At 46.7% G+C, this 27,760-nt stretch overlaps 1 protein-coding gene across 6 annotated transcripts in view; it reads right to left on the bottom strand.

Annotated features, from left to right (window-relative positions):
- The window catches only part of SGSM1 (small G protein signaling modulator 1), a 93,410-nt gene that overhangs the window by 11,546 nt on the left and 54,104 nt on the right, over window positions 1-27,760 (bottom strand). For 3 of the 6 annotated variants that reach the window (XM_072725197.1, XM_072725198.1, XM_072725201.1), the window contains 9 exons: window positions 24,321-24,485; window positions 22,360-22,498; window positions 19,987-20,051; window positions 17,682-17,827; window positions 13,356-13,484; window positions 7,938-8,120; window positions 6,595-6,663; window positions 4,009-4,599; window positions 1,551-1,675 (listed from right to left, as the gene is read on the bottom strand). In XM_072725197.1, coding sequence (XP_072581298.1) covers window positions 1,551-1,675; window positions 4,009-4,599; window positions 6,595-6,663; window positions 7,938-8,120; window positions 13,356-13,484; window positions 17,682-17,827; window positions 19,987-20,051; window positions 22,360-22,498; window positions 24,321-24,485 — 1,612 coding nt within the window. The remainder of the gene's footprint in view (window positions 1-1,550; window positions 1,676-4,008; window positions 4,600-6,594; window positions 6,664-7,937; window positions 8,121-13,355; window positions 13,485-17,681; window positions 17,828-19,986; window positions 20,052-22,359; window positions 22,499-24,320; window positions 24,486-27,760) is intronic. The other 3 variants (XM_072725200.1, XM_072725202.1, XM_072725203.1) reach the window with 2 other exon arrangements.

Here is a 27,760-nt window from a genome sequence, read left to right as displayed (position 1 = left end):
TTGCCAGTTCTGTGCCTGGAGTTCCCATTTGCCCCCTTAATAATAACAATATTTACTGAGCATTTACTGTATACTCAGCCACTAAACATGTATTGTACCATGAAATTCTCAATCATATGAGAAAGGTATTATTATATCCCATTTCACAGATGAGGAGAATGAGCCCACAGATAAAAGTGACACGCATAGAGTCATACACCTAATAATAAGTGGCAGAGACAGGATTTGAGCCCAGATGGCCTCACCACCGAGTATGCATATTTTAAGTGCTGTCTTGAGTCTCTCCTAATTTTGCCAAAAGCCATCTTCAATGTCACCACCTCTGTGAGGCCTTCCATGATTTCTCCCAAGGTTATAACCCAGCAAAAGTCAGTCTATGTTTCCTTTGCCTTCAGTACCTCTTCATTCTAATGTAGCATATTATATTAAAGTTCATTATATTTGTATCTCCTCAACTCCAATTTGGGGGTCAGTGACTGCTAGAGGAGACAGTAAGATAGAATATAGTACTTGTTGTCAAAAATGAGTTAGAGCAAGAGTTGGCAAACCTGTCCTGAGAAGTCCAGGTAATAATTACTTTCAGCTTTATACACCTTATGTTCTCTGTCTCAACTACTCAATCTGAAGAAGCAGTCATAGATACTATGCAAACAAAAGCACATGGATGAGTTCTGATAAAACTTTATTTACAAAAATAAGTGGTGGCCTGGATTTGGCCTGTGGGCTACATTAGAAATTTGTGAAGCTCTCAGTTAGAATAGCATCGAGAAATGTCCAGGATGCATTATTAAGCGTATAAAGCAAGCTGTATAAAAACATAGTATTCATCCCATATAGGTAAATTTTTTTAAAAAAACATTAAAATATGTACTCATGTGATATATAATATACTATCTATTCTGCGATTTCACACATATTTTAAACATAGCTAGCTAGCTAGGGAAGATATTCACTAAATTGTTAGCAGTAGTTTCTTCTCGTGAGGGGAATTATGACTGGAGAAGGAAACAGTTTCTCTTTAGACCTTATGAACTTCTGGTTTCGCCAGTTGATTTAGGTTTTTAATAAGCTTGAGTTACTTTCATATTTTAAGAAATAAAATATTTAGTATGTAGTGAAAAGTAATAGGAAGTTCCAGGTCTTGGCTTAAGGAAATAAAGCACATATTCTAGAGCCCGAGAGATGTGAGTATGAGTTCCTGCTCAGGTAACTGCCCCGTTGGGGACTTGACCACCGTGGTAGCCCTCAACCTCCATTTCCTCACCTGTAGAAGGGGGTAATACTTACCCCACAGGCTTACTATGAGGAATAGGTGAAACAGTGTTAGTAAAGGGCTCAGGAGAGAGTACCCGATATACAGTAAGTAAGTGCTTCATAAATGCTCTCTGTTATTATCATTGCTCTGATTGTTATCTTATTGGCAGTGTGGGCTGGAATACGTGCCAGATTGGCAAGGTACCAGCTGTAGAGGCAGGGGGCTCCCTGTAGCCCTAGCCTCTGCCACCACCTCCCATGCCCCTACAGATCCCCCTACTCCCCACCCCAGCCACCTGCACATGATGTTGCGCAGCTTCTCCAGGTTGGCAGGCGTGAAGTACCAATAGTTGCGGTCACACCTCTGGACGTCCTTCTCGATGCGATGCAGGTTCACCGTGTACAGGTCCAGGAGCTCTGGCTGCAGGCCCCCAGGAGGGGAAGGAAAAAACAATTACACCCCAACTCCTCCTAGAGGTCAGATTCCAGAGGTTTTCCCTCCTCCTCATCCTCTCCAGCTGCCACCGAAAAGCCCACATCCTCTCCCCGAGCCAGGTAGGTCTTTGATTTCATTTCTGTTGTTTCCTGAGAAAGTACCTTTTCACTTTGTATGATGAAAGGTTTTTTTGCTTTTCTCCCTTTTATGAAACAAAACAATTCTCTAAGGTGCACAGACTAATTATCCCTGCTGAGTGGATGAGGGTTATAACTAGCTGGAGGTCCTCCCTGTTCCCTGCTGAACACCGGACTGGAAGAATGGAGGAAACGATTAGGAGTCTGGTTCTGGCCATATGCTGGACTTGCTACCTTGACCTCACCTGATGAAAAGGTGCAATGATATGCAAGAAAAATAAGGAGCATTTTTTAAAGATTATTTATTTATTTATTCATAGGGACACAGAGAGAGAGAGAGGCAGAGACACAGGCAGAGGGAAAAGCAGGCTCCATGCAGAGAGCCTGATGTGGGACTCAATCCAAGGTCTCCAGGATCACGCCCTAGGCTGCAGGCGGCGCTAAACCGCTGCACCACCGGGGCTGCCCAATAAGAAGCATTTCAAGGCTAAAAATTAACCCACAAAAGCAAGAAAATATCAAATCTGGCTTTTTGCCATGAAGGAAGCTCCCAAATTGGCAAAATGTAAGCTTCGATTGAATGGTTTTGGGGTCCTTCTCCACCAAGGTAAGGAATCTAGTAAGAGACTTTCCTGCATTAAGGGGGACCCCCAAAGAGCCTCATCCCCAGTAAGGGAGCTCTGGAAGAAAAACTAACATTTGGGGTCCCGAGGACCACTGCCTGTCTTGAACAGAGGTGTCAAATGAAGTGTAAAATACAGCTCCCTGGATAAAGGCCTCAGATCAGGTTTACAGCTCATGCAGCTGGATCATCCAAAAGCAAAAATAAATTCTATGTGAAGGCAGAGAAAAATCCAAGACGACAGCTCTCCATCGGGAGCAGCAGACTGGAGAAGACCCCAGAGATACTTCTTGAGACACACAAAATGAACAGAAAACCTGATGTGTCTGAATGTTCCAGCAGAGATTTAGAAAACTGGCACACCTTGGAGGATGGGGAAGTGAAATGATGATTCATATGAAGCAAACGCAGGAAAAGAAAACAGACAAGGAAATGAAGATGCACGTGGAGAAAACAAAATTTTTGTACAGGAAAGAAAAAAAATAAGTGCATCTTCCTACATGGTATATACATTATGTTGTTATACTACTGTGAACACTAAAGAGTCATTTAACTAAAGTTATAACTGTAGTGGATGGATGGGGCTGGGAAGGTGTCACTGTGTGGTGAGGGTGTGGATGTGGAATGTCTGGGATTAAAGAAAAAGACAACAAAGATCAAGAAGTAGCAACACAAGTATGTTATTCACATACTTTACATACTGTTCTTTACAGACAGGGGGGTAAACACCATATAATTTGGGCAGAAGGGGCACCTGGGTGGCTCAGTGGTTGAGCATCTGCCTTGAGCTCAGGTCAGATCTCAGGGTCCTGGGATCGAGTTCCATATTGGGCTCCCTATAGGGAGCCTGCTTCTCCTTCCTCCTATGTCTCTGCCTTTCTCTGTATGTCTTTCATGAATAAATAAACAAAATCTTAAAAATATAATTTGGGCATAATAAGTAACTGCTACTGCCTCTGGGGGAGAGCTCCATGGGAGCAGGTGGGGCCACTTCTGGTTTCCTATTCAGCCTTGTCTGACTCTTTAAACTACGGGCATGTATATGTTAGAAATAATAAGTTCTTTAAAGGAAAATGGATACACCATTCCCTGGCTCAGCAAACATCCCATTCAGCTGACATCCTTTGGTTTAGACTTTTTGGCAAGAAAGGAAACTTAAGTATTTAAAAGATGCTGGACCTGAATGTATGCCAAGATGCTCATCATTAAGGCTGCTATTGACTGACAGTTCACTGCATATTAGGCATGGGGGACTGGACTCACTAATACAGAGAACAGCTCAGGAGGGAAGGTACTCAACTGGTAGGGAAAGACAAAGTGATGTGCCTCAGCTGGTACTGAACCCAGGACGGTTAGAACTCCAAAGCCTGTGTTCTTTAGGTTAGTACAGTATAGTTACTGTCTTCCTTCCCAAATTGGCTTCTCCAGGGCAACCCCTGTGCTGAGGAAGATGTGACAGACCAGAGGTCATTCTGGGGAACTGAGGCTCGTGGGACACACCCACCCTCCCACAGCTGTTAGGGAAGAAAATTGAGTGGAGGGGAATCCTGGTAACTTACAGAGTAAGTGACGCCGCTGGAAGACACAGGGGACGCCTCATTGTTGGCAGAAGTGGCCACGGCCAGAGAAGCCAGGGCAGGGAAGAGACTTTCCATCTCGGGCTCTTCTGAGAGATTGTCCCCACTGTCCACCTGGCTGTGCTTCTCCGCCTCGCTGCCCCCCCAGCCCTCCATGGCGGCCCCCTCCTTTTCGGGCAGGGCCACGTCCATGCTGCCAGTGAGGGACATGAACTCGTCCATGCTCTCGTTGGCAAGGAGATCACTCTCCAGGCTGTCCTGCACGGCCAGCTCCTCACGGGGGGCCTCATCCCGGGAGGTGGTGGCCTCACTGCTCTGCCCGTCATCCACGCTGCTGTCCCCAGGTCGAAGAGCCAGGGGGGCATTCCGCTGGGCATCCATGACACTGTCCTCTGTGCTCAGGCTGGGCTCTGAGTGCTCCGAGAGGCCCGAGGAGAAGTTGTGGGAAGAAGGATGGCCAGAGTCTGGAGAACAGGTGCCATTCACCAGGTTCCCGTTGGGGATCTTGGGCTGTTTCTCCTCCAACCTGCCTTCTGCTTCCACTTGTTCCACTTCATCCACAGACTCAAACACCTGAAGACAAGGTGCAGAAAAACAGAGACTAGGATGTCCATTATGGCACTCCTTCCAGCAGCATCCTAAATATCCATCAGCAGCAGACTGGTTCCATTATGGAAAATGCATGCAGAACACTATACATCCAGGAAAAAGAGTGGGGGGTGGAACCAGGTATAATCTATGTTTCCATTGTGAAAAATTAAAAAATGGTCTATTGCAAGGAAACACACAGAATAATCCAGAAATAAGGAAGCATTGAAATTGCCTAAGGAGGGAGTACTAGGGAATTGAAGCAGCAGGGAGCATACCTTTCATCTCACAAAATCATATACACATAATTTTTTAAGTAAAAAATGGGATAATAATATAGGAAACAGCTAAAAAAGCATATTCTATCCATGTGGTTGGTTATTACAGAACTACTTTCAAAAGTAGTGAGATGTATATATAACATTGTGCAAAAGCCTCCAGGATAGGGGATCCCTGGGTGGCTCAGCGGTTTAGCACTGCCTTCAGCCCAGGGCGTGATCCTGGAGTCCAGGGATTGAGTCCCACATCAGGCTTCCTGCATGGAGCCTGCTTCTCCCTCTGCCTGTGTCTCTGCCTCTCTCTCATGAATAAATAAATAAAACTTAAAAAAAAAAAAAAAGCCTCCAGGATACATCTCAAAGACTTACCTGTCGTTCTTTATATTCATGGGTCATACTCCATCAGGGATATAGTATAAGACCACGTTCCAAGGTGACATGAAATATTTCTTCTCTGTGTGTTTGTGTCACCCATTTGATTTGCTGTTAAAATCATGTTTTTGAGTTTTAAATTTTTCTTCTCGATTTGTTTTAAATCATGTAAAAAATTTAAAAATGTACTTAACTCCAAAGTCGGAACTAGAAAACACGGGATATTCAGGGAAACGTAGATTCTTCTCCTGTGCCCTCCCCATTTCCCTGTAGGTAACCATTCTGATTTGTTTCGGAATTATTCATTGTTTTTCAAAATAGATATGTTAATATTCATATTTCCTCTTTTTATGCAAAAAGTGACAGAGTATTTGTATTTTGGGGGCTTTGCTTTTTTAATATTGAGTGAGATGAATTAACATTTCATTGCATAATATGGAAAGCTGTGGAACTACACATATGATAGAATTTATGTAGAAATGTTCAAAAATTACTAAACACTGCAGTATATCCTTTACATATTGCATATATAGTTCTGTGTATGTACAGACAAACAGAAGCATCTGGAAGGATACATAGCCAAATGATGATATGTCTAGGGAGGGCAAGTAGGGATTAGGAATAGTCAAAGTCAAACAGCTTTCTCTGCAAGATTTTAATTTTTTTTAAAGATAGATTTATTTGTTTGTTTGTTTGTTTATTTATTTATTTATTCATTCATTCATTCATGATAGACATATATATATAGAGAGAGAGGAGAGGCAGAGAGACAGGCAGAGGGAGAAGCAGGCTCCATGCAGGGAGCCCGACATGGGACTCGATCCCAGGACTCCAGGATTGCGCCCTGGGCCAAAGACAGGCACCAAACCACTGAGCCACCCAGGGATCCCCAAGATTTTAATTTTTTTACAAGGAGAAGAGATTCATGTATTACTTATATAACCAAAAACTCCAGTTTTAATGCTTGTATAAAAAGCTAAAACAGGGGATCCCTGGGTGGCTCAGCGGTTTAGCGCCTGCCTTTGGCCCAGGGCGCGATCCTGGAGTCCCAGGATCGAGTTCTGCGTCGGGCTCCCGGCATGGAGCCTGCTTCTCCCTCTGCCTGTGTCTCTGTCTTTCTCTCTCTGTATGTCTATCATGAATAAAAAAAAAAAAATTAAAAAATTTAAAAAAAAATTTAAAAAAAGGTAAAACAAATAAACCATAAGTGACACCTGTAGATGACTAGCGTCCATTCCCTTTACTCCAAGCTGGAAGGAATGTGTGGGTGGAGTGGGGAGGGAAGGACGGGGTGGGGGCGGGGGGAGGCGTGGGGCCTCCGGAAGGTCACCTGTGTGCTGCTGCTGGAGTCACTCTGCAGGCGGACATGCTGGCGGCCGGAACTGCAGCTCTGGGAGGACTGGTAAAAAAAAAAAAAAAGAGGCCAAGAGAGCAAGGGTGAGGCTGCATCCAGGCTCTGGGGCCCTGCACTCAGCTCAGGCACAGATTCTGCAAGTGAGGTCTCATCTCTATTCCTGACTTGGGCAGGCCCATCAGTGCCTCTGCTTCCTGTCTGTACAAGGAGAGTGGGGGGCAGGGGAACTCCCTCTACTCCCTGGAGCCTCCTCAGGAGTCACACAGCAGCCCCTGGACCCCACCTCCCTGCTACTCCTGCAACCAGAAAACCTCACCTTTAACTGCCCTGTACTTGAGACTTCCAGTATTTAAGTTCAACTCTGAGTGACTGGTTGGCACTAAATGGCCTGATTTTTTTTTTCAATCCCCTCTCTGTGTACATGCTTTTGCCCTATAACTCCTAGTTCCTGCTTTGGCCAAGTGGGATGTCAGCAACCTCGCCAGTGCAGAGGTTTAACCGGTACCCATGTATTTCCACTTTGTCTTTTTATGATCTGCGTTCATGATGAGAACGTGCCCAGCTCAGCCTGCCGGAGGGTGTGGAGCACAGCCCGCTCACCCCAGACAGGTGAGAGCGCCCAGCAAAGAGCGACAAACCTTCCAGCTGACCAGGCACTGACAGCAGGCACAAGGATGAGCCCTGCCAGCCCCACTCTGAGCAGAAGTGCTCAGCTGAGCCAGATAGTGAGGACACATTCAGTGTTTACTGTGAGAAGCCACTGACTTTTGGTGCCTGCTTGCTATGCTGTGCAGTATGATTGCTGGCAACTGATGAGTGTACGTCACTGGTGAAGAGAATTAACTTTCTTCTCAGCTCCTTCTTTGGGATGCTAAACTGGAGGTTCTGTGAGAGCAGAGACTCAGTCACTGGAGTGTTCCTGGCATTCCAGGATGTTCCTGATGGTCGCCGGCACATAGTGGGTACTCAGCGAGCGTTTGCAGATCACATGAAGGTCTAGCTCTGTGCTAGGTGCTTTGTATGCACTACCTCGTGTGAGCTGCACACACAAACCTCCCCTATGCAAATGACTGTTTCCATTTTATAGATGTGGAAACTGAGGCCCATAAGTAAAGGTGCTTGCTTGAGGCCCCACAGCTAGGAAATTGTGAGGGTGGATTCAGATGCAGGTCTACCAAACTCCAGTCACCTCCCACCCAAACACTAGGGGTGTGATTCTGCCTCCAGATGCCCAGCCATCACCATCCCTGCAACAACTAAACAGAGGGGATTCCGGCCTTAATCACCCCCCGTGCTCCCAGATGTGTGGTGCGCATCACCTCATTGCTGATGGTGGAGTCCCGGTGCATCATCCGGTGCAGGTGGCTGTCCAGGCTGGCCCCTGATGAGCATTTAGCCAAGGCAGCTGCATGGGACTCCCGCTCCCTCTGCCGCACGATTGCCTCGCAGCCCAGCCATTCAGCCATGGTCTGTGCATAGCACGCGTGAATCTGCTCATCCACCTGCCGGGACAGAGGCAACATCACCCTGGAGGAGGGCCAGCCCAACCCAAAAGAGGACGCTGGCTCTGACCTGGGGCCCTCAGCCCTGGAGACACCCAGCCATCATTCATGGACATCCAATGGACACTGACTGAACACCTACTATGTGCAGGGCGCTGGCTAGGCCCTAGGGATACACAAATGTGTGAGGCTACTTCTCTCTTTCAGTGTTTGCTTCCTCCCTTATATTCATCCATCCATCCATCCATCCATCCATCCATCCATCCATCAATTCATTCATTCACATACACATTCAAGTATCTGTGGAGCGGGATCCCTGGGTGGCGCAGCGGTTTAGCGCCTGCCTTTGGCCCAGGGCGCTATCCTGGAGACCCGGGATTGAATCCCACTTCGGGCTCTTGGTGCATGGAGCCTGCTTCTCCCTCTGCCTATGTCTCTGCCTCTCTCTCTCTCTCTCTCTGTGTGACTATCATAAATAAATAAAAATTAAAAAAAAATCTGTGGAGCTTCTACTCTCTGCCAGGCAGTATACTAAGTCTGGAGGGTACTGAAGGTGGACTGGACAAAGGAAGTTTCTTTCCTTTCTTATTACCTTCCTTCTCTCCTTCCTTGTCCACTCATTTACCCATAATTCGGGAAGCACCTACTATGCGCTAGGTACCACGCTAGGCATAGGGAAAACAAGACGAGCAGAATTCCCCACTCCATTCATCCATCCACTCCCTCCACACATGTACTGAGGGCCTCCCATGTCCCCAATGTGGGGCCAGGTGCTGAGAATACAAGGATGAACAAAACCAACGTCTCCCCTTACTCCAGCAGCAGCCTTATAGCAGGGCTACAGATTTCAAGTATTTTTCTTGTGCTGTGTCAGCAGACAGGAGAAAAGCTTGCGTTGCTCCTGATACATGGCCCAGGTAACAGGCTCTGTGTTTGCCAGGCCTCTGGGCATAAATGGGGGCAGACAGTCTGATCTAAGTAAGGATGTGGACGGGTACAAAGGGGAAGAGAGAGGGCAGGGAGCCTGCCCCGTGCCTGGGCTTGGAGCGGTGGGGAATCCTTTAGTTATTCAGGGCTTCCAGAGAGAGGCTCAAGGTAGCCCCAAGGCTACCCCAAGCCCCAAGGCCTGTCCTCCCACTCACTGACCACCAGAAGGTTCAGCCCAGCACACCTCCGCGTTCCCACTCCTTTCCTTTTTTTTTTTTAATTAATTTTTATTGGTGTTCAATTTACCAACATACAGAAAAACACCCAGTGCTCATCCCGTCAAGTGTCCACCTCAGTGCCTGTCACCCATTCCCCTCCAACACCCGCCCTCCTCCCCTTCCACCACCCCTAGTTTGTTTCCCCGAGTTAGGAGTCTTTATGTTCTGTCTCCCTTCCTGATATTTCCCAACATTTCTTCTCCCTTCCTTTATATTCCCTTTCACTATTATTTATATTCCCCAAATGAATGAGAACATACACTGTTTGTCCTTCTCCGATTTCCCACTGCTTTCCTAAGCTAGGTTTCCACGACCCTGCACCAGGATGACCCCAATAGCATCCTTCCCAGTGCCTGTTTGTCCGAGCTTGGCCCCTCCTATACATTTACCCCTTGGCAGCCTCCTCACCAGCCCCACCTCTCACTGTGGCCCCCACCCTCCTGTCCTTTATGTTCTCCACCACCACACACTTCCTACCCCTCCCCACACAAACCTACACAGATACCTGCACACAGCATCATGCACCTGTCTCCAGGCTTTGCTCTTGCTGCCCGCCCCTCTTTCCAGAGGCCCTTTCTCATCCCAATTGCCTAGAAATCAAGCAGGGAGCCTTCGGCAGAGGTGCCTCCTAGGAGCTCTTAAAACCCCTGGGTTTGCCCCCTCCATGTGACTCCGCACAACCCCCACTAAACTGGCAAGGACCTCGTCTAATGCACTGCTGGGTCTCTGGTCCCGAGCACAGGGCCTGGTACCCCCAGAACAATGTTCCTGTTTGCCAGGAGCCCAGCAGGCAGAGGGTGAAGCATGGTAGAGGCCTCATGCTATCCCTGGGATGATTTTAGATCATCGTTCACTGGCATGGGTTCTTATACAGAATCACAGTGCGATTTCTATCTTCAGCTCCCCTTTAACTTCTAGGATTATGGGAAACGTCAGACTGGTGCTATAGTGTCTTGAACACCTCCTATAACCCTTCATAATCCCCTTTTTAACAAAGAGAGAGCAGTCCTAAGGTAGGCTACAGCATTTATGTGGAAATGAATTACAACCTTTTGTCATATCCTATTTATTTTTATGGTCAGTTTTCCATTGATGGCAGGGATATAAAATATTTATTTATTTTTAAATATATTTTTAAATTTAAATTCAATTTGCCAACATATAGTATAACACCCAGTGCTCATCCCATCAAGTGCCCTCCTCAGTGTAAAATATCTTTTTAAATAAACTATACTGGGACATCTGGGTGGCTCAGTGGTTGGGCACCTGCCTTCAGCTCAGGCCATCATCCCAGGATCCAGGATCAAGTCCCACATCGGGCTCCCGGCAAGGAGGAGTCTGCTTCTTCCTCTGCCTATGTCTCTGCCTCTCTCTCTCAATCTGTGTCTCTCATCAATAAATAAATAAATCTTTAAAAATAAATCAATAGACGATATTCACAGTGAGTCAATTTACTGACAAATATATAATAGCACAGGTGGTACTTGGATATGGAATGTAAAATGCCATGTTTTGAACTTAGTATGAATAAAAAAAAATGTAGAATATCTCAATAATTTTTATGTGGATTATACCCTGAAATGGTAATATATTGGATACGATATGTTGGGTTAAATATAAAACATATTGCTAAAATTAATTTCATCTTGATGAAATGATTTAGGACCTCCCCCCCCCCCCCCCCCCCACACACACACACTCATACACAGGAGCTAATGCAGCACTTGGTGAAATCTTAGTGGGGTCTGTAGTGGAGCCAGCGGTATGCTGATGCTAACATCCTGGTTTTGATAATGCCCCACTGCTCTAGGAGACGTTTCTATTGGGGAAAGCCAAGTGATGGGTATGGCATGGCCTCTCAATTGCACTTTTTGCAACTTCTCGTGAACTAATCATTTTAAAATATTTAATATAGGGCATCTGTTTCTTTCTACTTTTCAAAATGGGACTATTAAAACATTAGCTAAGGGGGATCCCTGGGTGGCGCAGCGGTTTGGCGCCTGCCTTTGGCCCAGGGCGCGATCCTGGAGACCCGGGATCGAGTCCCACATCGGGCTCCCGGTGCATGGAGCCTGCTTCTCCCTCTGCCTGTGTCTCTGCCTCTCTCTCTCTCTCTCTGTATGACTATCAAAAATAAATAATTAAAAAATTTAAAAAAAAAAAAAAAAAATAAAACATTAGCTAAACATTTAAGATTAACATATGTGCTCCAGTGTAGGTATCAGTTGAGGATTACTCATTGCAGAGTGGGATTAGATCAACGGAACAGAATGAAAAATCCACACTAATATGACCATCTGATTGCTGACAAGGACACCAAAGCAATTCAATGGAGGAAGGATAGCCTTTCTGTCAAATGGTGCTGGAGCTACTGGACATCACAGGCCAAAAAATGAACCTTGACCTAAACCACTCACTCTATACAAAAATGAACTCAAAATGGGTTACAGACTTAAAGGTAAAATGTACAACTATAAAACTTTGAGAAAAGAAACACAGGAGAATTATCTTCGGGACCTAGGGCTAAGCAAAAATGTTCTTAGACTTGACACCAAAAGCACAATGTATATGAGGAAATATTGATCAACTGAACCTCATCAAAAATTTAGAAATTTGTTCTGCAGAAGATCTCATTAAGAGAATGAAAAGACAAGACATAGACCGGGAGAAAATATCTGCAAGCCATTTATCCAAAAAAGAAGGAGTATCTAGAATATATAAAGAACTCTCAAATGCAACGGTAAAAACCCAAACAATTCAGCTAGAGAATGGACAAAAGATGCGAACAGACACTTCACCAAAGATACACAGGTAGGAAGTAAGCATGTGCAAAGATGTTTGATATCACTGACTATTTGGGAGATGCAAATTAAAACCACAATGAAATGTCATTTACACCTGAGTGGCTAACATAAAACACAGCAGTGAGACTAAAACCCCAGGGCAGATTCAGGTGTGGATCACTCCAATATTGCTGGCGGGAGTATGAAATGGCTCAGCCACTGCAAAAGCTTCAGTTTCTTCCAAAACTAAGCATTCACAGCGTGTATCCCAGCAATTATACTCCTGAGCACTTAAGGACGATTTACGCTCCCACAAAAACATGAATGTTCACTGTAACTTTATTTGTAATAGTCCAAACTGGGAAACAACCCACCTCTCCACCAACAGGTGGATAGTCAACCTGTGACATACCCAGGTCATGGAACAGCACAGAACTCTTAGCCATAAGAAGGATAGATTAGGGGATCCCTGGGTGGCTCAGCGGTTTAGCACCTGCCTTCGGCCCAGGGCACGATCCTGGAGTCCCGGGATCGAGTCCCACGTCAGGCTCCTGCATGGAGCCTGCTTCTCCTTCTACGTGTGTCTCTGCCTCTCTCTCTGCATCTCTCATGAATAAATAAAGAAAATTAAAAAGAAAAAAAGGACAGATTACCAGAGGATTATGCTGAGTGAAAAAGTCAATCCCAAAAGGTTGCATACCACATTCCACTTACACAACATTGTTGAAATGACAAAATTGCAGGAATGAAGAACAGACTAGACTGGCTATTGCCAGGTGTTAGGCTGGGAGGTGTGGCTAACAACAGGGCAACACAAGGACCCTGGTAGCACCGGAGATGTTTAATATGTTGACTGCGGTGGTGATATACAAACCTACACACAGATACACTCACATGTACAACACACACACAGAGACACAGACAAATATCAATGCCTTGGTTGATATATTGTATTGTAGTTTTGTAAGATGCTACCACTGGGAAAAACTGGATAAAGGATACATGAGATCCTTCTGTACTATTACCTGTAAGTATGTGAATCTATAATTATCTCAAAATAAAAATTTAAACAATGGCATCTGGGGCTTGCATTGTATTTCTACTGGAAAGCACCGCTCTAGAGCTTCCTGTTCCCCCACATCCCCGTACCCCATCTTGGTCCAATACAGAACCAGAGCACACCCAGCCCCACAGTACCTGGCTCCTTTTGTTGCCAAAGACCCCACTGCCCACTGGGGGCAACCAACCTCCTTCCTTTCTGTTTCTGTCATCCCGAACTGGTAGTGGCCTAGGAGGAAGGGCCATACGGCCTTGCGGATCTCTGGCTGGATGCCCCCATAGTAGATGAGGCGTAGCAGCTCCTGCTCCTCATATCTCTGTGGTAAGTGGGAGGAAGTAAAGGGTTTGGTTAACAGAAAACCAGAAGGTGGACTCTGTGACCTGGCAGGCCCACTCCTCAGATCTGGCCTTTAGAGATCATGGTGTGAATAAGCAAAGCCATCATGGCATCATTTGGGAAAGCCCCCAACTGCCCGCTGATGGGGGAACAATGTATCCCTACATAGGAAAAACCAAGAAAGAGTAGAAAGGACAGGAGGAGCATCCATGAGAACTTATGCAGAAAGATGTTCAAAGTGTAATGTTAAGTGGGGAAAAAAAAAAGCAAGGTGCAGAACATATCTAGTGTGAGCCCATTTGTTTGCAAAAAACTCCAAAAGGTCAGTACAGAATGAATTAACATTTCTACTTAACTTTTAGTCAATTTTGCACATTGTGTTGATATGGCAACATCATCTCAAAATTACTAGTCTTGACACAGCTCAAAGAAAATTGTTTAAAAGCAAATCAATCCAAAATGAACATTTCCAGCTGGTTCTTCATGCACTAATAACTTCTGTGTACACTAGGATGACTTTAACAACTGTCTGCTGTACTGTCAAATAGACTTGCCCTCTTTTTAAAAATTCATTTTCAGGCAAAGGCTTTGGAGTTATAATTAGTCATGATAGGGGACCAGCAGGTCCTAGGTGTTCATGTGTGTGTGTATGGAAAGTACCAATGAGGGATCCCTGGGTGGCTCAGTGGTTTGGTGCCTGCCTTTGGCCCAGGGCCTGATCCCAGAGACCTGGGATCGAGTCCCATGTCAGGCTCCCTGCATGGAGCCTGCTTCTCCCTGTGCCTGTGTCTCTGCCCCTCTCTCTCTCTCTCTCTCTCTCTCTCTCTCTGTGTGTCTCTCATTAATAAATAAATAAAATCTTAAAAAAAAAAAAAAGAAAAGTACCAATGACTGCTGGAAAGCTACTCTGAAGGGAAGTAGGGTTCTGTGTCCTCCTATCTTCTTACTTTACATTCTAAAATTACAAGCATTACTTCACATGTTTTAAAGTAAGCTCTATGTCCAACATGGGACTTGAACTCACAACCCTGAGATCAAGAGTCACATGTTCTACTGACTGGGCCAGCCAGGCGTCCCACTGATTCTACATATTAATGCCCATCTTAGATATACTCAACAATAATGGCAAAACCAACCACTCTTCGTTTTTGTTGGAAATTTTAATTTGTGTTCTGCAGACATCCTTGTCAAAGCTGTTTAAAATCAGAGGACTATTGGTGGCTGAGGCTATAAACTCTTCATCAAAAATCCACCTGCTTGGGTCCTGGAGCCCACAGGTGGACTCCATTTCCAGCCTCCCTTGCAGTTAGATGTGGCCATGTGACTAGGTGCTGGCCAATGGGATGTGACAGGATGTGATAGAAGTCATTTCCAAGCCAGAGCTTGAAGAAGCAGGTGTACTCCCTTCAGACTCTGCATTTCCCCTCTGCAACCTAGAGGCAGATGACCATGAGCCCCTGGAGGATCCTGGAGCCACAAGACTGAAAGAAAGACCCCTGAACCTCTGGTGGGAGGACAGATGCTCACTCCAGGAATCCCTACCCAGGACTCTTCAGTGAGCAAGAAATACACTCCATGGTGTCAAGCAACTGAAATAGTGGGGACCATCTGTTACTGCAGCTCAGGCCACCCTAATACAACAATGCAACCAAGAAGGGTAAAAATACAGCCAGTTTGTGAAAGGACTGTAAAAGCATTAGACAAAAAATATTCATTTTTGGCTACTTTACTTTTTTTTTAATTTTTTTATTTATTTATGATAGTCACAGAGAGAGAGAGAGAGAGAAAGAGGCAGAGACACAGGCAAAGGGAGAAGTAGGCTCCATGCACCGGGAGCCCGATGTGGGATTCGATCCTGGGTCGCCAGGATCGCGCTCTGGGCCAAAGGCAGGCGCCAAACCGCTGCGCCACCCAGGGATCCCTACTTTACTTTTTCAACCAATTTGTCCTTAGACTAGTGCCTCTCAAACTGCAGAGAGCACTAGAAGCATTTGGGGAACTTTCAAAAAATATAAATTCTTGGGCTCCACTCCCAGAGATGCTAAATTAGTAAAGTTGGAGTGGAGCCTAGAAGTCTATAAATCTTTTGAATTCCTCAAGAAATGTGCACTCTCCTAGGCTGCCAGGGATTATGAACATTATGATTTTTTTTGAGAAAGTAAGCTAGTGTATCTATTCAAATTTTAAATGCATATCAATCAATTTTATTTCTAGGAATCTACCCTTGAAATAAAAGCACTAGTCAGAATGATATGTGTGTATAAAGATGTCGACTGAAGCATTGTTCAAAGTAATTTTTAAGAGAAGAAAAAAAAAATAAGAGAAGAAAGAGCCCAGATGTCTATCATTAGGGGAAGATTTAAATAAATTATGGGCTACTCATCTATGAGGTGCTAAGGATCTAGCATTCAATATTTCACCTAGAGATCTGAAAGACATCTTGGATATAAAATGAAGTTGTTGCTTAAAATACAAATATAATGTCACTTCATTTAAAAAAATAAGAATTACAAATATATCTATGGATGTATAAAGCACAGGAAATATATGGCAGGGCCTCTATGTAACTGACATTATCATTAACTCAGGGGATCAGAATGAGAGCACTGTGGCAGAAAAAAAAGATATGTAAACAATTTTTGTTCTATACACCTGCATTCTTCATTGTTTGAGTTATCACAGTTAAGTAGGCATTCCTTCTGTCGTTTAGAAAAATAGCTATTTTGGGGGAAAAAAAAAAAAGTCAAACAACCCTTTTGCTTCTCCAGGTTTGGGAACCAGCTTGTTTTTCCCAAAGTCCTCCAGCATTCCCAAATTAATACACAGAATAGTACCTTTCCCCAGCATGAGGAAGCCAGCCTGACCCAGGTGCTCCTCAGCTTGGCCCTCCCCAGGACTCGGGTGGGAAGGCACCCAGTGGACTGAGCCACTGCATTCATATCCCATGTGGAGGAAATAGGTATCTCTTCTGAATGTCTGCTCCTGGCAGTGGTTAAACCAGTGTCTATCAAAATGGCTTCTGGGGATGCCTGGGTGGCTCAGGGGTTGGGCATCTGCCTTTGGCTCGGGTCATGATCCTGGGATCCGGGATCGAGTCCCGCGTCTGGCTCCATGCATGGAGCCTGCTCCTCCCTCTGCCTGTGTCTCTGCCTCTCTCTCTCTCTGTGTGTCTCGCATGAATAAATAAATAAATCCTTAAAAAAGAAATCACCTTTAAAAAAAAATGATGGTCTTCCACCAGCCATGGGAGGTACTTTTTCTTTTTTTTTTTTTTTTTTTTAAAGATTTATTTATTTATTCATGATAGAGAGAGAGAGAGGCAGAGACACAGGCAGAGGGAGAAGCAGGCTCCATGCTGGGAGCCCAACGCGGGACTCGATCCCGGGACTCCAGGATCGCCAAAGGCAGGCGCTAAACCACTGAGCCACCCAGGGATCCCCGGGAGGTACTTTTTCAACAAAGGTCCCTATAGCCCAATTTGAGGGGCTGTTCCATATGCTCTCCCACACCCACACCGCAGCCCCCCAATTTCTTGAGAGCGACAAGCGTAATCCCCTAGCCAAGGTTCTAGGAAGTTCTACAGGATTCAGAAGAGCTAACTCATTTCATTACCCAAACTATTCGACCATGAACCTTTTTTCAAACATGAACATCTTCCTTGTTAGGGACATTCGGCTTCTAATAAGAAAATCTTAGAAATCTGTCTCCAGGTGAAATATCTAATGGGAGGATTCTCAGGCCCCGAGGCAGAGATGGAAGAGTTCTGGATGGTGGTGGGCTTTTCTCCGCCCCACTGCCTCCTCTGACTTAGCTACTTTCATCATTCTAAGTAGTTCAACTGGACTGTAAGTCTCTTCCTGCTGAGGACTCACAGCACCTCCCATAGCACCAAGCATACAGCTGGTGCTTAATAAACGCTTGGTGACAGGTTCATTCTTACTCCTTCCAGGCGAGCATGTGTACTTTCCATCCTCCTTGATCCTCACTCCTACAGGCAGAAGCAGGTTGTGGGTCTTGAACTTTCAAGAAAAGAGGGGCGTTCAGGTTGGGTTTGTAGAACCCAAAGGTGTCATAAGAGCCTTGAGCCCCCACAAGCAGGTGGGTCTACTGCTCAGATGACAAGATGGTCCCCCCACAGGCTCTGCCTCAGGGCAGGCCAAGCCAAGCCAATACTTACTGTGCTATCCTGAAGGTACTGCTCCCAGATCCTGGCCGTCAGCCCATGCCCAGCATCACAGGGTGAGTCTGGAGACACGATCATGTGATTGACCAGGGCTGACAGGTGGGTCCTCACAGTGGACAGGTGTCTGCAGTAGGCAAGCCCTGGTGGAGGGAGGAAGGGAAAGTGCCATCATCCACCATTCACCCCCCTTGCCTTGTCTCACCTGCAATCCTAGTGAACCCTCATGACCTAGAAAAGTCCCATCATCCCTCCCTTCTTGGCGAGGAAGGGGCTCTGAGGGGCAAAATCACTTGTTGAGAGTTGTGTGAGCCTGAGGACATCTAATCACCTTTCTCAGACTGGGCCAGGGTGACATTACCTCCTCTACTGGAAGCCAAGGCATTTAATCTATGGACAGGAGGCAGGGAAAGGGGTGGCAGGGAGCCAGTGACCCCACAGGCTCTCTGTGCCTCTGCATGCCTCTAATTCATCCCAAGAGAGGGGAATGGCAGAGGTGGACGACTCTTGTTCAGAGAGCAGCTGGATAAAGAAAGCCCTGGGAGATGCACCCAGTTTGCTTTCAAAGATGGCCCTGAACTCTTGAAGAAATGCCCGCCAACCCACCACCCTTCACCTGCTCCGCCCTGGGCACCTGGAGGGCACAGCACCTGGTATACAGGAGGCACTCACCAAATGCCAGCCTGTGTTTGCTCTGACTGTGCCCCCTCCCTCTGGCTCTCCCTTAGCAACTCCCAGAGAGGACCCTGGCCTTCTGGAGCCTGAGGACTCACCCCTGTCAGGAATGAGGGAGAGGAGGGGGAAGAGGTAAAGGAAGGGGAGAAGGGGAAGAAAGAGGGGATAAAGAAGAGATGGGGAGATAGGAGGAAGGAGGGGGAGGGGGAAAGGAAGGGGGGGAAGAGCGAGGAGGGGAAAGGGAGGAAGAGGGAGAAAGATATGGCTAACCCTTATACAAGCACATACCATGCGCCAGGGAGCTGCTCAGAGCTCACACACTTAACTTATTAAATTCTCATGACAACCATATGAAACAAGTACTCCTATCTTTTCCACCTTATAGATGGGGAAACTGAGGCAAGGCTGCCGTGTCTCTTGCCCAGGTCACACTGCTAGGAAGTACAGAGTTGGGATTTGAACCCAAGCTGCACAGCCCCAGAACCTGGCCTCTCAACCACCATCAGGGGTTAGTCATTGAATGTGATAATGTTCAAGATCCATCTTGACCCCCCCCCCAACCCTTCCATCAGGAAGCTCTTCCACTTGGGTCCCATAAATACTCATCCCAGGCCTGCTCCACACCAGGCCCTCCATTAGGCAATGGGGAGGGGTGATAACAGAACATGTAATAACCTTGATCTTGGGAGCTCAGGCTGCCTTGCCTCTCCAGGTGGTTGGGCACACCAGTGGGTACTGTTATTCCCCAGGCCCATGTAGGACGTATTAACACTGTCCTGGAATCCATGAAAATACACATGGTATATATACCCCCATCTAGGCTGGGAGGCTGGGGAAATAAAATGTGCTAAGAATCAGTATAGTAGAGTAAAAAAACAGCCTTTGTGATCAGGCAGGCCTGAGTCCCAGCTGTCCCGGATTAGCTGTGTGACCCTGGATAAGTCACTTGCCTCTTTCTGCCTTAGTTTCCTCATGTGTTAAATGGAAATCATCAGAATTCCTCTATTTAAGTTTTGATTTTTAACTTCTCCTTACTCTTCTGCTTCTGCCCACAGGTGAGGGGAACTGACTTTTACTGAGCATTTTTGATGTGTAATGCTAGGTACCAGGGGATTTATACATGCTTCTCATTTAATTCTGAAAACAGATCCTCTAAGTGGGTACTGGGGATACAATGGCGATTAACTAAACCTCTGCCACTGAGAAGCCCCATCATTTGCTGCCCTCTCTTAGCACCCAGAGATAAAATTTATCCCCAATCTTTGGTTGAGGAAGTTGAGGCTCAGGCAAATCCACCAAACTTCACTATAACTAGATGCATCTAGGAAATAGAGGAGCCAAGGTTCACGTGCCAAAGGCAGGGTCCTTCTCCTGATACTGCTGCCTTGTGATAGGCATCCAGTAAACACGCCCATAGGGACACCTGGGTGGCTCAGTGGTTGAGCATCTGCCTTTGGCTCAGGTCACGATCCTGGGGTCCTGGGATAAGTTCCACATCAGGCTTCCAGTGCTTTTCCTTCTGCCTGTGTCTCTGCCTCTCTCTCTGTGTCTCTCATGAATAAATAAATAAAATCTTTTTAAAAAATCACACCCATAGACCACAATGGCGAATAATGTCAATACGCACATCCGTAGAAGGCTCTGGAAAGGATCTGGTATTTCATGTTGTCACAGAGAAGCTTCAGGGGAGCCCTGCAGGTGGAGAAAGAGGACACTGAAGAAAGACCACACAGAACCCACGTTTCCTGGAGGAACACAGCTCATTACCTGTAGGGTACAGGTTAAAACCAGCCAATCAAGGGGACTCTGGAGTACTACTGTTTCCACCCATACTGCCACTTCTCCTATCCAGTTTTGGGGTCACTCTCTCCCCAACTCTCTGTCCCTATGGTTTGGATGGGGCTGATTCTACCCAGTACAGGACTCAGGCTGGAGTCACAGTCATGGGGTAAGAGGTGGTCTTGTGATCCAACCTGAGCCAATGAGAATGAGCCCCAGGATTTTTGCTGGAACCATAGGGAAATACACACTCTTTTCTCTGCTCGAGTTCCTAAACCAGAGGGATGTAGGGCAGTGGCTGCTGGGATCCATTTCTGCCACTGCATAGGAAGGGCCTCCTTGAGAATGAAACCATCACAGAGGCAACCAGAGGCAAGAGCAGAAGAAACAGAAATATCTGTATTGAGCATCTGGAACCAACCATGCCTGAAAGTCACTGTACCTCTGGATTTCTCAGTTCTGTTGAGATTTTCTTTTGTGTCTGGACCAGTCTGAAGTGGGTTTCTGTCACTTGCAGAAAGAGTTCTGACTTCTAAACCAAACTGAGCCAAGCTGGACTCAGAGTCTGGCTGACTGCAAAGGAGGTGATGCCTCAGAGCTCCTCCTTGCATGGGAACTTAGGGGGCTGACTTGGCTGAAAGAGGAGAGGGGAGTAAGGCCCCATCAAGGACTGCTGATAGGAGTGTTGTGCATCCTCACAGAGAACAGAGTGGAAGAATATATGCATATTTATTCTCAGGACATGCTAAGGGACACCCAGGAAAGCTCAGGGAGACAGGGAGGAGGCATGGCTAAAGTCCTCCACTTACACACATGGAGGCATTAAACAGTAAAATCAGCCTCATGATGCCTTCAGGTTGGTGGGGCTCAGGCTTGCTCAGTTTACCTAAGAGAATCACACGGATGGCTGCTCTACAGTGGACTTGGCTATGTAAAAGGTGGTGGGCTCCCCGTCACTACAGGCGTGTAAAGTAGATGTCACACGAGGGGATGCTAGGTTAGAACATCGTTTTTCAACAGCCCATGGACCACCAGCCCAAGAATCACTTGGAATTTCTCCAACGTGTGGATTCCTGGGCCCCTCGCAGACCTACTCAACCAGGACCCCTAAGGAAGTTGTCTTGGAACCAGTCATCACCTCTGCCTGGTGATCCTGATGTGCACAAACATGTGAGTCTCTCTGGTTATATCAGTGCTTCTCAAAAGTGCACACATGATCTTAGGATCTTGTTAAATGCAAATTCTGCTTTACTAGGTCTAGCGAGATGGACTGAGAATCCGCCCCCAGGGATGCTGCTCCAGGTCTGTAGACTATATGCTGAAAGCCAGGCCTTAGATAACTTCAAAAATTTGATGCCAGCTCCCACCCCCTAAGCTCCTGTAGCTGAAGACTAGACCACTCATTGGGCCAGAGGCCCAGCATGGAAAAAGGGATTCTATTCTCTTCAGCCAGGCCAGGTGGGGTCTGTGGGAAACAAGACCAGTCTCATGCATGCACAGAGTAGCCCAGAAGACATATGAGATCTATGCACAAGGAGAGAGGTGACCTGGGGATTTACCTTTATCCAATAAAATAAGAAATGTCACTTACTGAACATTACCGAGTGCCGGCGACCACATGCGGGCCACATCAGATCAGTATCTGATCTGCCCTTACAACAGCTACACAATGCAAGGACTTGTGTCCCCATTTGGTGGAGGAGCAAACTGAGACACATGTGGTTGACATTAAGTAGTATTTCTAGTTTCTGCCAGGAGCATGAGAGGTCTGCACTGCGCAGTCTACTATGGATGGGGTCAGTGAGAGATGAGCAGCGTTTAATTGTTCAGGCGCCCCAGAGCTACCTTTCCCTTTCCCAGTCACTGTGACTGGTAATATTCAAGCTCCATCAGCGCGGACCTTGAATAGAGAGTAAGCAGAGCCTCCGGCTGATCCCTGATAGATAGACATACGGTCTGCCCAATAAATCAATCTTTGCCGTACTAAGCCACTGAGATTTTGGGACTGTTTGCTACTGCCACATAACCTTATTTATCCTGACTGATACATATAAGGAAGCTCTGAGAGCTATGACTTTGCAAGGCCAGAATTTAACCCAGACCTCAATGATTCCGTAGCTTATATTCCTCCTCTGAATTCAGTGCTGGACAAGAAATGAGTATCTACAAATCTCTGGCAAATCTTTCCATACCCTCCACCCACAGATTAAGCCCCTCAAACCTCTCATGGTTGCAGCCATTGGATGAGCCACCATCAGCCGAGCCACTCTGTGAACAGGATGAGCAGGAGGATTTCCGGGGACTGGGTTGCCAGAGGGATGGTAGGTTGCTCACAGAGACATCCATCAGGTCCTGGGGAACTGTGGTGGACAGAAGGGATGCAGCAAGAGCCCTGGTTAAGCCTATGTGGGTCACAGAAACCTCATCCCAAAGCAAGCAGCTTGCCCCTAGGCCAGCAGAGACGCAGGGGAAGACCCTGAATGTGACAGTCGGAGACAGTGACCCCAATCATGATCTGACCCAGACCTTTGAGCCCACCTGATCCAGTGAAAGCCACCACCAAGATTTGGGGCCCTCAGCAGATGGGCAGAGCTGATGAGAACTGTAGAGAAGAAGAGGTGGGGAATGGGGGGCGGGGGGGAGAGAGAGAGCCAAGAGCCAAGAAAACAGATCTATCCCAGAGCAGAAGGCCAAGCCTCACCATGTTGTCATTCAAGTGTCCTCATAGGAGGCTGATAAAAAGGAAGTGGGGCCTGCTGGGGGCTTCTGGGGAGGCTGATGGTCCCGAGTCCCCAGAGATACACTCTCTGGGAGAGAGAATCTTTAGTAGGGAGATAGAAGGGAGCCTAACTCAAGAGATAAGGTAGGGCAACCAAGGGCCAGGGACCCAGTGGAGTTCCTGCTGATGAGGCCACCTGCACTGTACATCATCCTGAGCCATATGCCTGTTCCATCAATGGGTCTCAAATGGGTTGGAGACCCCCACCCAGAATCATGTCGGGGGCTTGTTAAAAAAGCCATATGCCTGTATCTCACCCCTGACCTATTTCATTAAAACCTCCTGGATATATAGCCCTTAAATCTGTATATAAAAAAAAAATTTTGGTAACAGCAGCCATGTTCAAGAACCAAGAGGTCATGACTCATCTCCTAACACAGATATTGGTGATTCCTGATGATGCAGCTCCTAAGACATAGCACTTAGAGTTTCCCTCACTGCCTTACTTTCCAGCTCCATGGAAACCACTGCGTCTGCAGGGCTGCAGGACAAACAGAGCAGTGACTCAGACATTACAATTTCTGTGGTTCACTTCCTGGCCTCTTGACAATTCCAGACAGGTGCAAAAATTTTATTTTCTCTAGAAAGAACAGGGCTCGGGAAACGGAGCTTCTGTCAAAGGCCAGGCAGTAAACATTATAGGGTTTGTGAGCCATTTGGCCATTATCATAATCACTCAACTTTGCCATCATAGTGCTAAAACAGCCATGCACAACATACAGACACATGAGCATGGGGATTTTCCAATAGAACTTGATGGACACTGAAATCTGACTTTCATATCTTTTTCACGTCACAAATATTACTTTTCTTCTGTTTTTTTTTTTTTTTTCTTTTCGATCGTTAAAAAAACGTAAGAACAATTCTTAGCTCATGGGTTGCACAGAATGAGGCTGGCTCCAGCCATGGGACCTCGTTTGCCAAGCCCTACCCTAGAAGGTTAATCAGGGTGCACATGTATTCCATGGGCTGTGCCCTGTCAAGGATGACTGGTAATTCCTGGCCTCTTCCCCTGGCTACAAGGCAGAGGAAACTGTGGATGCAGTGCAGAAAGCTCCTCCCCAAACTCACTGCTGAGCTGGCCAAGAAAGACCACTGAGTCCCTGCAAAATGTTCTAGAGAAGCATCCCCAGCTCTCCGCCAATCTCAGGGAAGCACTGATCAGTTTCAGCAAGGTGTGGCAAGGATGCCTCCACCCCAGGCCCTCACACTTCACATCACCAGTGGACCGCTTCACTATCGATCTCACAACACTCCAAGCTGCATCCTGCAACGTGGAGGCTGGAAGCGTGAGGGCACCAGTTTGTCTCCTCTTCCCTTGCCCTTGGGACAAAGACTCAAATGACAACATGGCAGAGGGGGCCAGCACCCAGCTCCAGGGGTGGGAGTAGCCCAGACATTACTGGGGGGCTGCTGCCTCAGGCCCGGCACGGGGAAGGTGGTGTTCCATTTGGCTCGCACCCACCGACCACCCCGGGCCACCATCAGCATGGACCGGCCAGCAGGAACCACCGTCCAGGCAGGGCGCACGGAGACGGGGGCAGTGCTGCCCAGGGGATCAGGAGCAACTTGAAACAGAAAAACAAACAGAATGTCTGTGGTGAGCAGAACACTGAAACAGCCAAGGAACCCACTCCTCGGGGCTTTACCTCTCCCCTGCCAGGCTCCGCACAGCTCCCATGTATTATGTTGGCTTCGAGGAAGAAAGAATATTGATGTTTGTAAAATGCCCTACTATGTACTGGCTGCTGTGCAGGCATGGGACTGCTCTATCATGCTTAATGACCCTGTAGGGGATGCATCTCTTCTCCCATCCTGCAGAGTGGAAACTGAAGCTCAGAATGACAGTGGTGCTTAACCACCTACAGCCCCAGCAGGTGGTAACTGGCATAACAGCTCTTTCTGACCAAGGTCCCCCTGCTCTTTCTGCTAATGACAACTATCACGCACTGAGCCCAAGTACTATTATTATCTTTTTTTACAGATTTGTGAACTGAGGCACAGATGTGAGCATCATGCCCAAGACTACCCAGTGAACACATGGTGGAGCTGGGATTCCAATTCAGTGGGGAATCAGACCCTATTCATACTCTTTCAACTGATTCCCCCCCAACATCACCCATGCTCTATTTAGACCACCAGGTCTCAACTGGGGCAATTTTAGCTCCTCAAGAATATTCGGTGATGTCTGGAGACGTTTTTTGTTGTCACAACCTGGGAATTCGCTAGATGCTGCTGGCATCTATCTAGTGGGTAGAGGCCAGGGATGCTGCTCACCATCCTATAATGCACAAGACATCCCCCCCTCCACTAAACACAATTCTTCACAGTCCAAAATGTCAACCCTGCCCTAGACCAGCTCTATTTGATAGGAATCCAACCTGAGCCACATGCTTAATTTAGAAGTTACTAGTAGCCACTAAAAGGGGAGGGGGGCAAAGAAACAGATGAAATCAATTTCAACAATATATTCTGTTTAGCCCAGTATATCCATAGTGTTACCATTTTAACATATAGTTAATACAAACTTACTGAATGAGCTATTTTATATTTTTTTGTTACTGCTCTAAGACTTCAGAATCCAGAGTATCTTTTACACTTCCCGCACATCTTCATGCGAACTAGCTGCATTTCGGGAATCCCTGGGTGGCTCAGCGGTTTAGTACCTGCCTTCGGCCCAGGGCATGATCCTGGAGTCCCAGGATCGAGTCCCATGTCAGGCTCCCTGCATGGAGCCTGCTTCTCCCTCTGCCTGTGTCTCTGTCTCTCTTTCATGAATAAATAAATAAAATCTTAAAAAAAAAAAAAAAGAACTAGCTGCATTTCAAGTGCTTGGGAGTCGCACGCGGCTCACACCCACCATGCCAGACGGTACAGGCTGTCTCAGCAATACAGGAGTCTGAAAATGCCCTCCTCTGACTCTGAACCTGTCTCAGTGTTTCAGAACTTGTCTCTGCTTTCTCTGTGCATGAAGACACAGAGGTGGTAGAGACAGAGGCAAGAGGACACCCAAAGGGGGTTTAGAACTATTTATGACCATATCATCCCTCCTGCAGGGCCAAACTCTTCTCTCTTATTACTTGAGACAGGCATCTGCAAGCTTTTTCTATAAAGGGCCAGAGAGTAAATATTTTTGGCTTTGTGGGCCATACGGTCTCTGTCACAACAATCCCACTCTGCTGCCATGGTGTAAAAGCAGCCACACATAACATGGATATGAATGGGCATGGCTGTGTTCCAATAAAACTTTATTTACAAAAATAGGCAGTGGGCCGAATTTGGACCACAGGAAGGAGTCTGCCCATTTCTGAGGTAGGGACTTCTTCAGAAAGGGCTTCATTGTTCCCAAAGATGTAAACCATACATGATTGTTTGTTTCAGATCTGTGAGGCTCAGGCCCCTTAAAAATATCAACCAAGGATGGGAGCGACATTTCCATGTGAGCTGAATCTGAGCTTGGGGATAAAGCAGGGGCAACCACAATATCTCCTCATCCTGGTCAAAACAATCTGCAAGGAGGGTCTGTGAGAGGCACAAGCTCTGGAGCCAGGGCACTGGAGTTCAAATTCCAAACACACCGAGGATTAGCTATACAACTCTGGACCAGTTCCTTACCCTTTCTGTGCCTCAGTTTCCTCTTCTGATAAACGAGGGTTGGTGATGACATTGGTACCCGCCTTGGAGGGCCGTAGTGAGGATTAAATTAGTTACAACATTGGAGATGCAAAGGCAGGCCTGGCACACAGTGGCATCTGCTCATATTACCTACTACTGTTCATTGACAAGCATTTTGCATTATGTGTCTGACACATCATCACACTGACTCCTCAGAATAGGATCCTGGGTGGGAAGTGCTGTTCTTCCCATTTTACAGACAAGAAAATAAGGCCTGGAGTCATTGGCCATGCTGCAGTGGCAGAGGTGAACGTGCTGATGTGTGCTTTTCTCAACTGGGGGCAATTTTGCTACATGACACTTGGCAGTGTCCGGAGACATTTCTGGGTGTCACAACTTGGTGGCAGGGGTGGTGGCAGATTTGCTACGTGGTGGTGAGTTAGGGGAGATGAGGGAAGCTGCTCAACATCCTATAATACATGTGATGTCCCCCTCCCCAAAAAATCACTATCAATTATTCCATCTAAAATGTCAGTAAGGGGGATCCCTGGGTGGCTCAGTGGTTTAGTGCCTGCCTTTGGCCTGGGGCGTGATCCCGTAGTCCTGAGATTGAGTCCCACATGAGGCTCCCTGCATGGAGCCTGCTTCTTCCTCTGCCTGTGTCTCTGCCTTTCTCTCTCTCTCTCTCTCTCTCTCTCTCTCTCTCTGTCTCTCATGAATAACTAAATAAAAATATTTTAAAAAATAAATTTATAAAAAAATAATAAAATGTCAGTAAGGGGACGCCTGGGTGGCTCAGAGGTTGAGCATCTGCCTTTGGCTTAGGGAGTGATCCCAGAGTCCCAGGATTGAGTCCTGCATCAGGCTTCCTGCATGGAGCCTGCTTTTCCCTCTACCTGTGTCTCTGCACCCCCCCCCCCACTGTCTTTCATGAATAAATAAATAAAATCTTTAAAAAAATAAAATGTCAGTAGGGCTACAATTGAGAAGCTTTGTTCCAAATAAACTGAGCTCATTGGGGTTTCTTCAGAAGCAGACAAGAATTCAAGTTCCAGCAGTTCTGTTGGGAGATGTTTCCAAGGAGCACCGGTAAGAGATGGGTGAAGAGACACAAGAAGGCAGAACAAATGGTTACTACTCAGGTTGCCGCCATGCACAACTGGCGCTTGATTTCCTGGGGTACCTCAGGAGATGTGCAGAGCACAAAGGTCTGAGCTTTCTCATCAGG

Source organism: Vulpes vulpes, chromosome 10 (genome assembly GCF_048418805.1).
Source record: "Vulpes vulpes isolate BD-2025 chromosome 10, VulVul3, whole genome shotgun sequence".
Taxonomy (NCBI): Eukaryota; Metazoa; Chordata; class Mammalia; order Carnivora; family Canidae; genus Vulpes; species Vulpes vulpes.
Note: the sequence above shows the minus strand (reverse complement) of the source record. Positions and strands in the feature narration are given on the sequence as shown.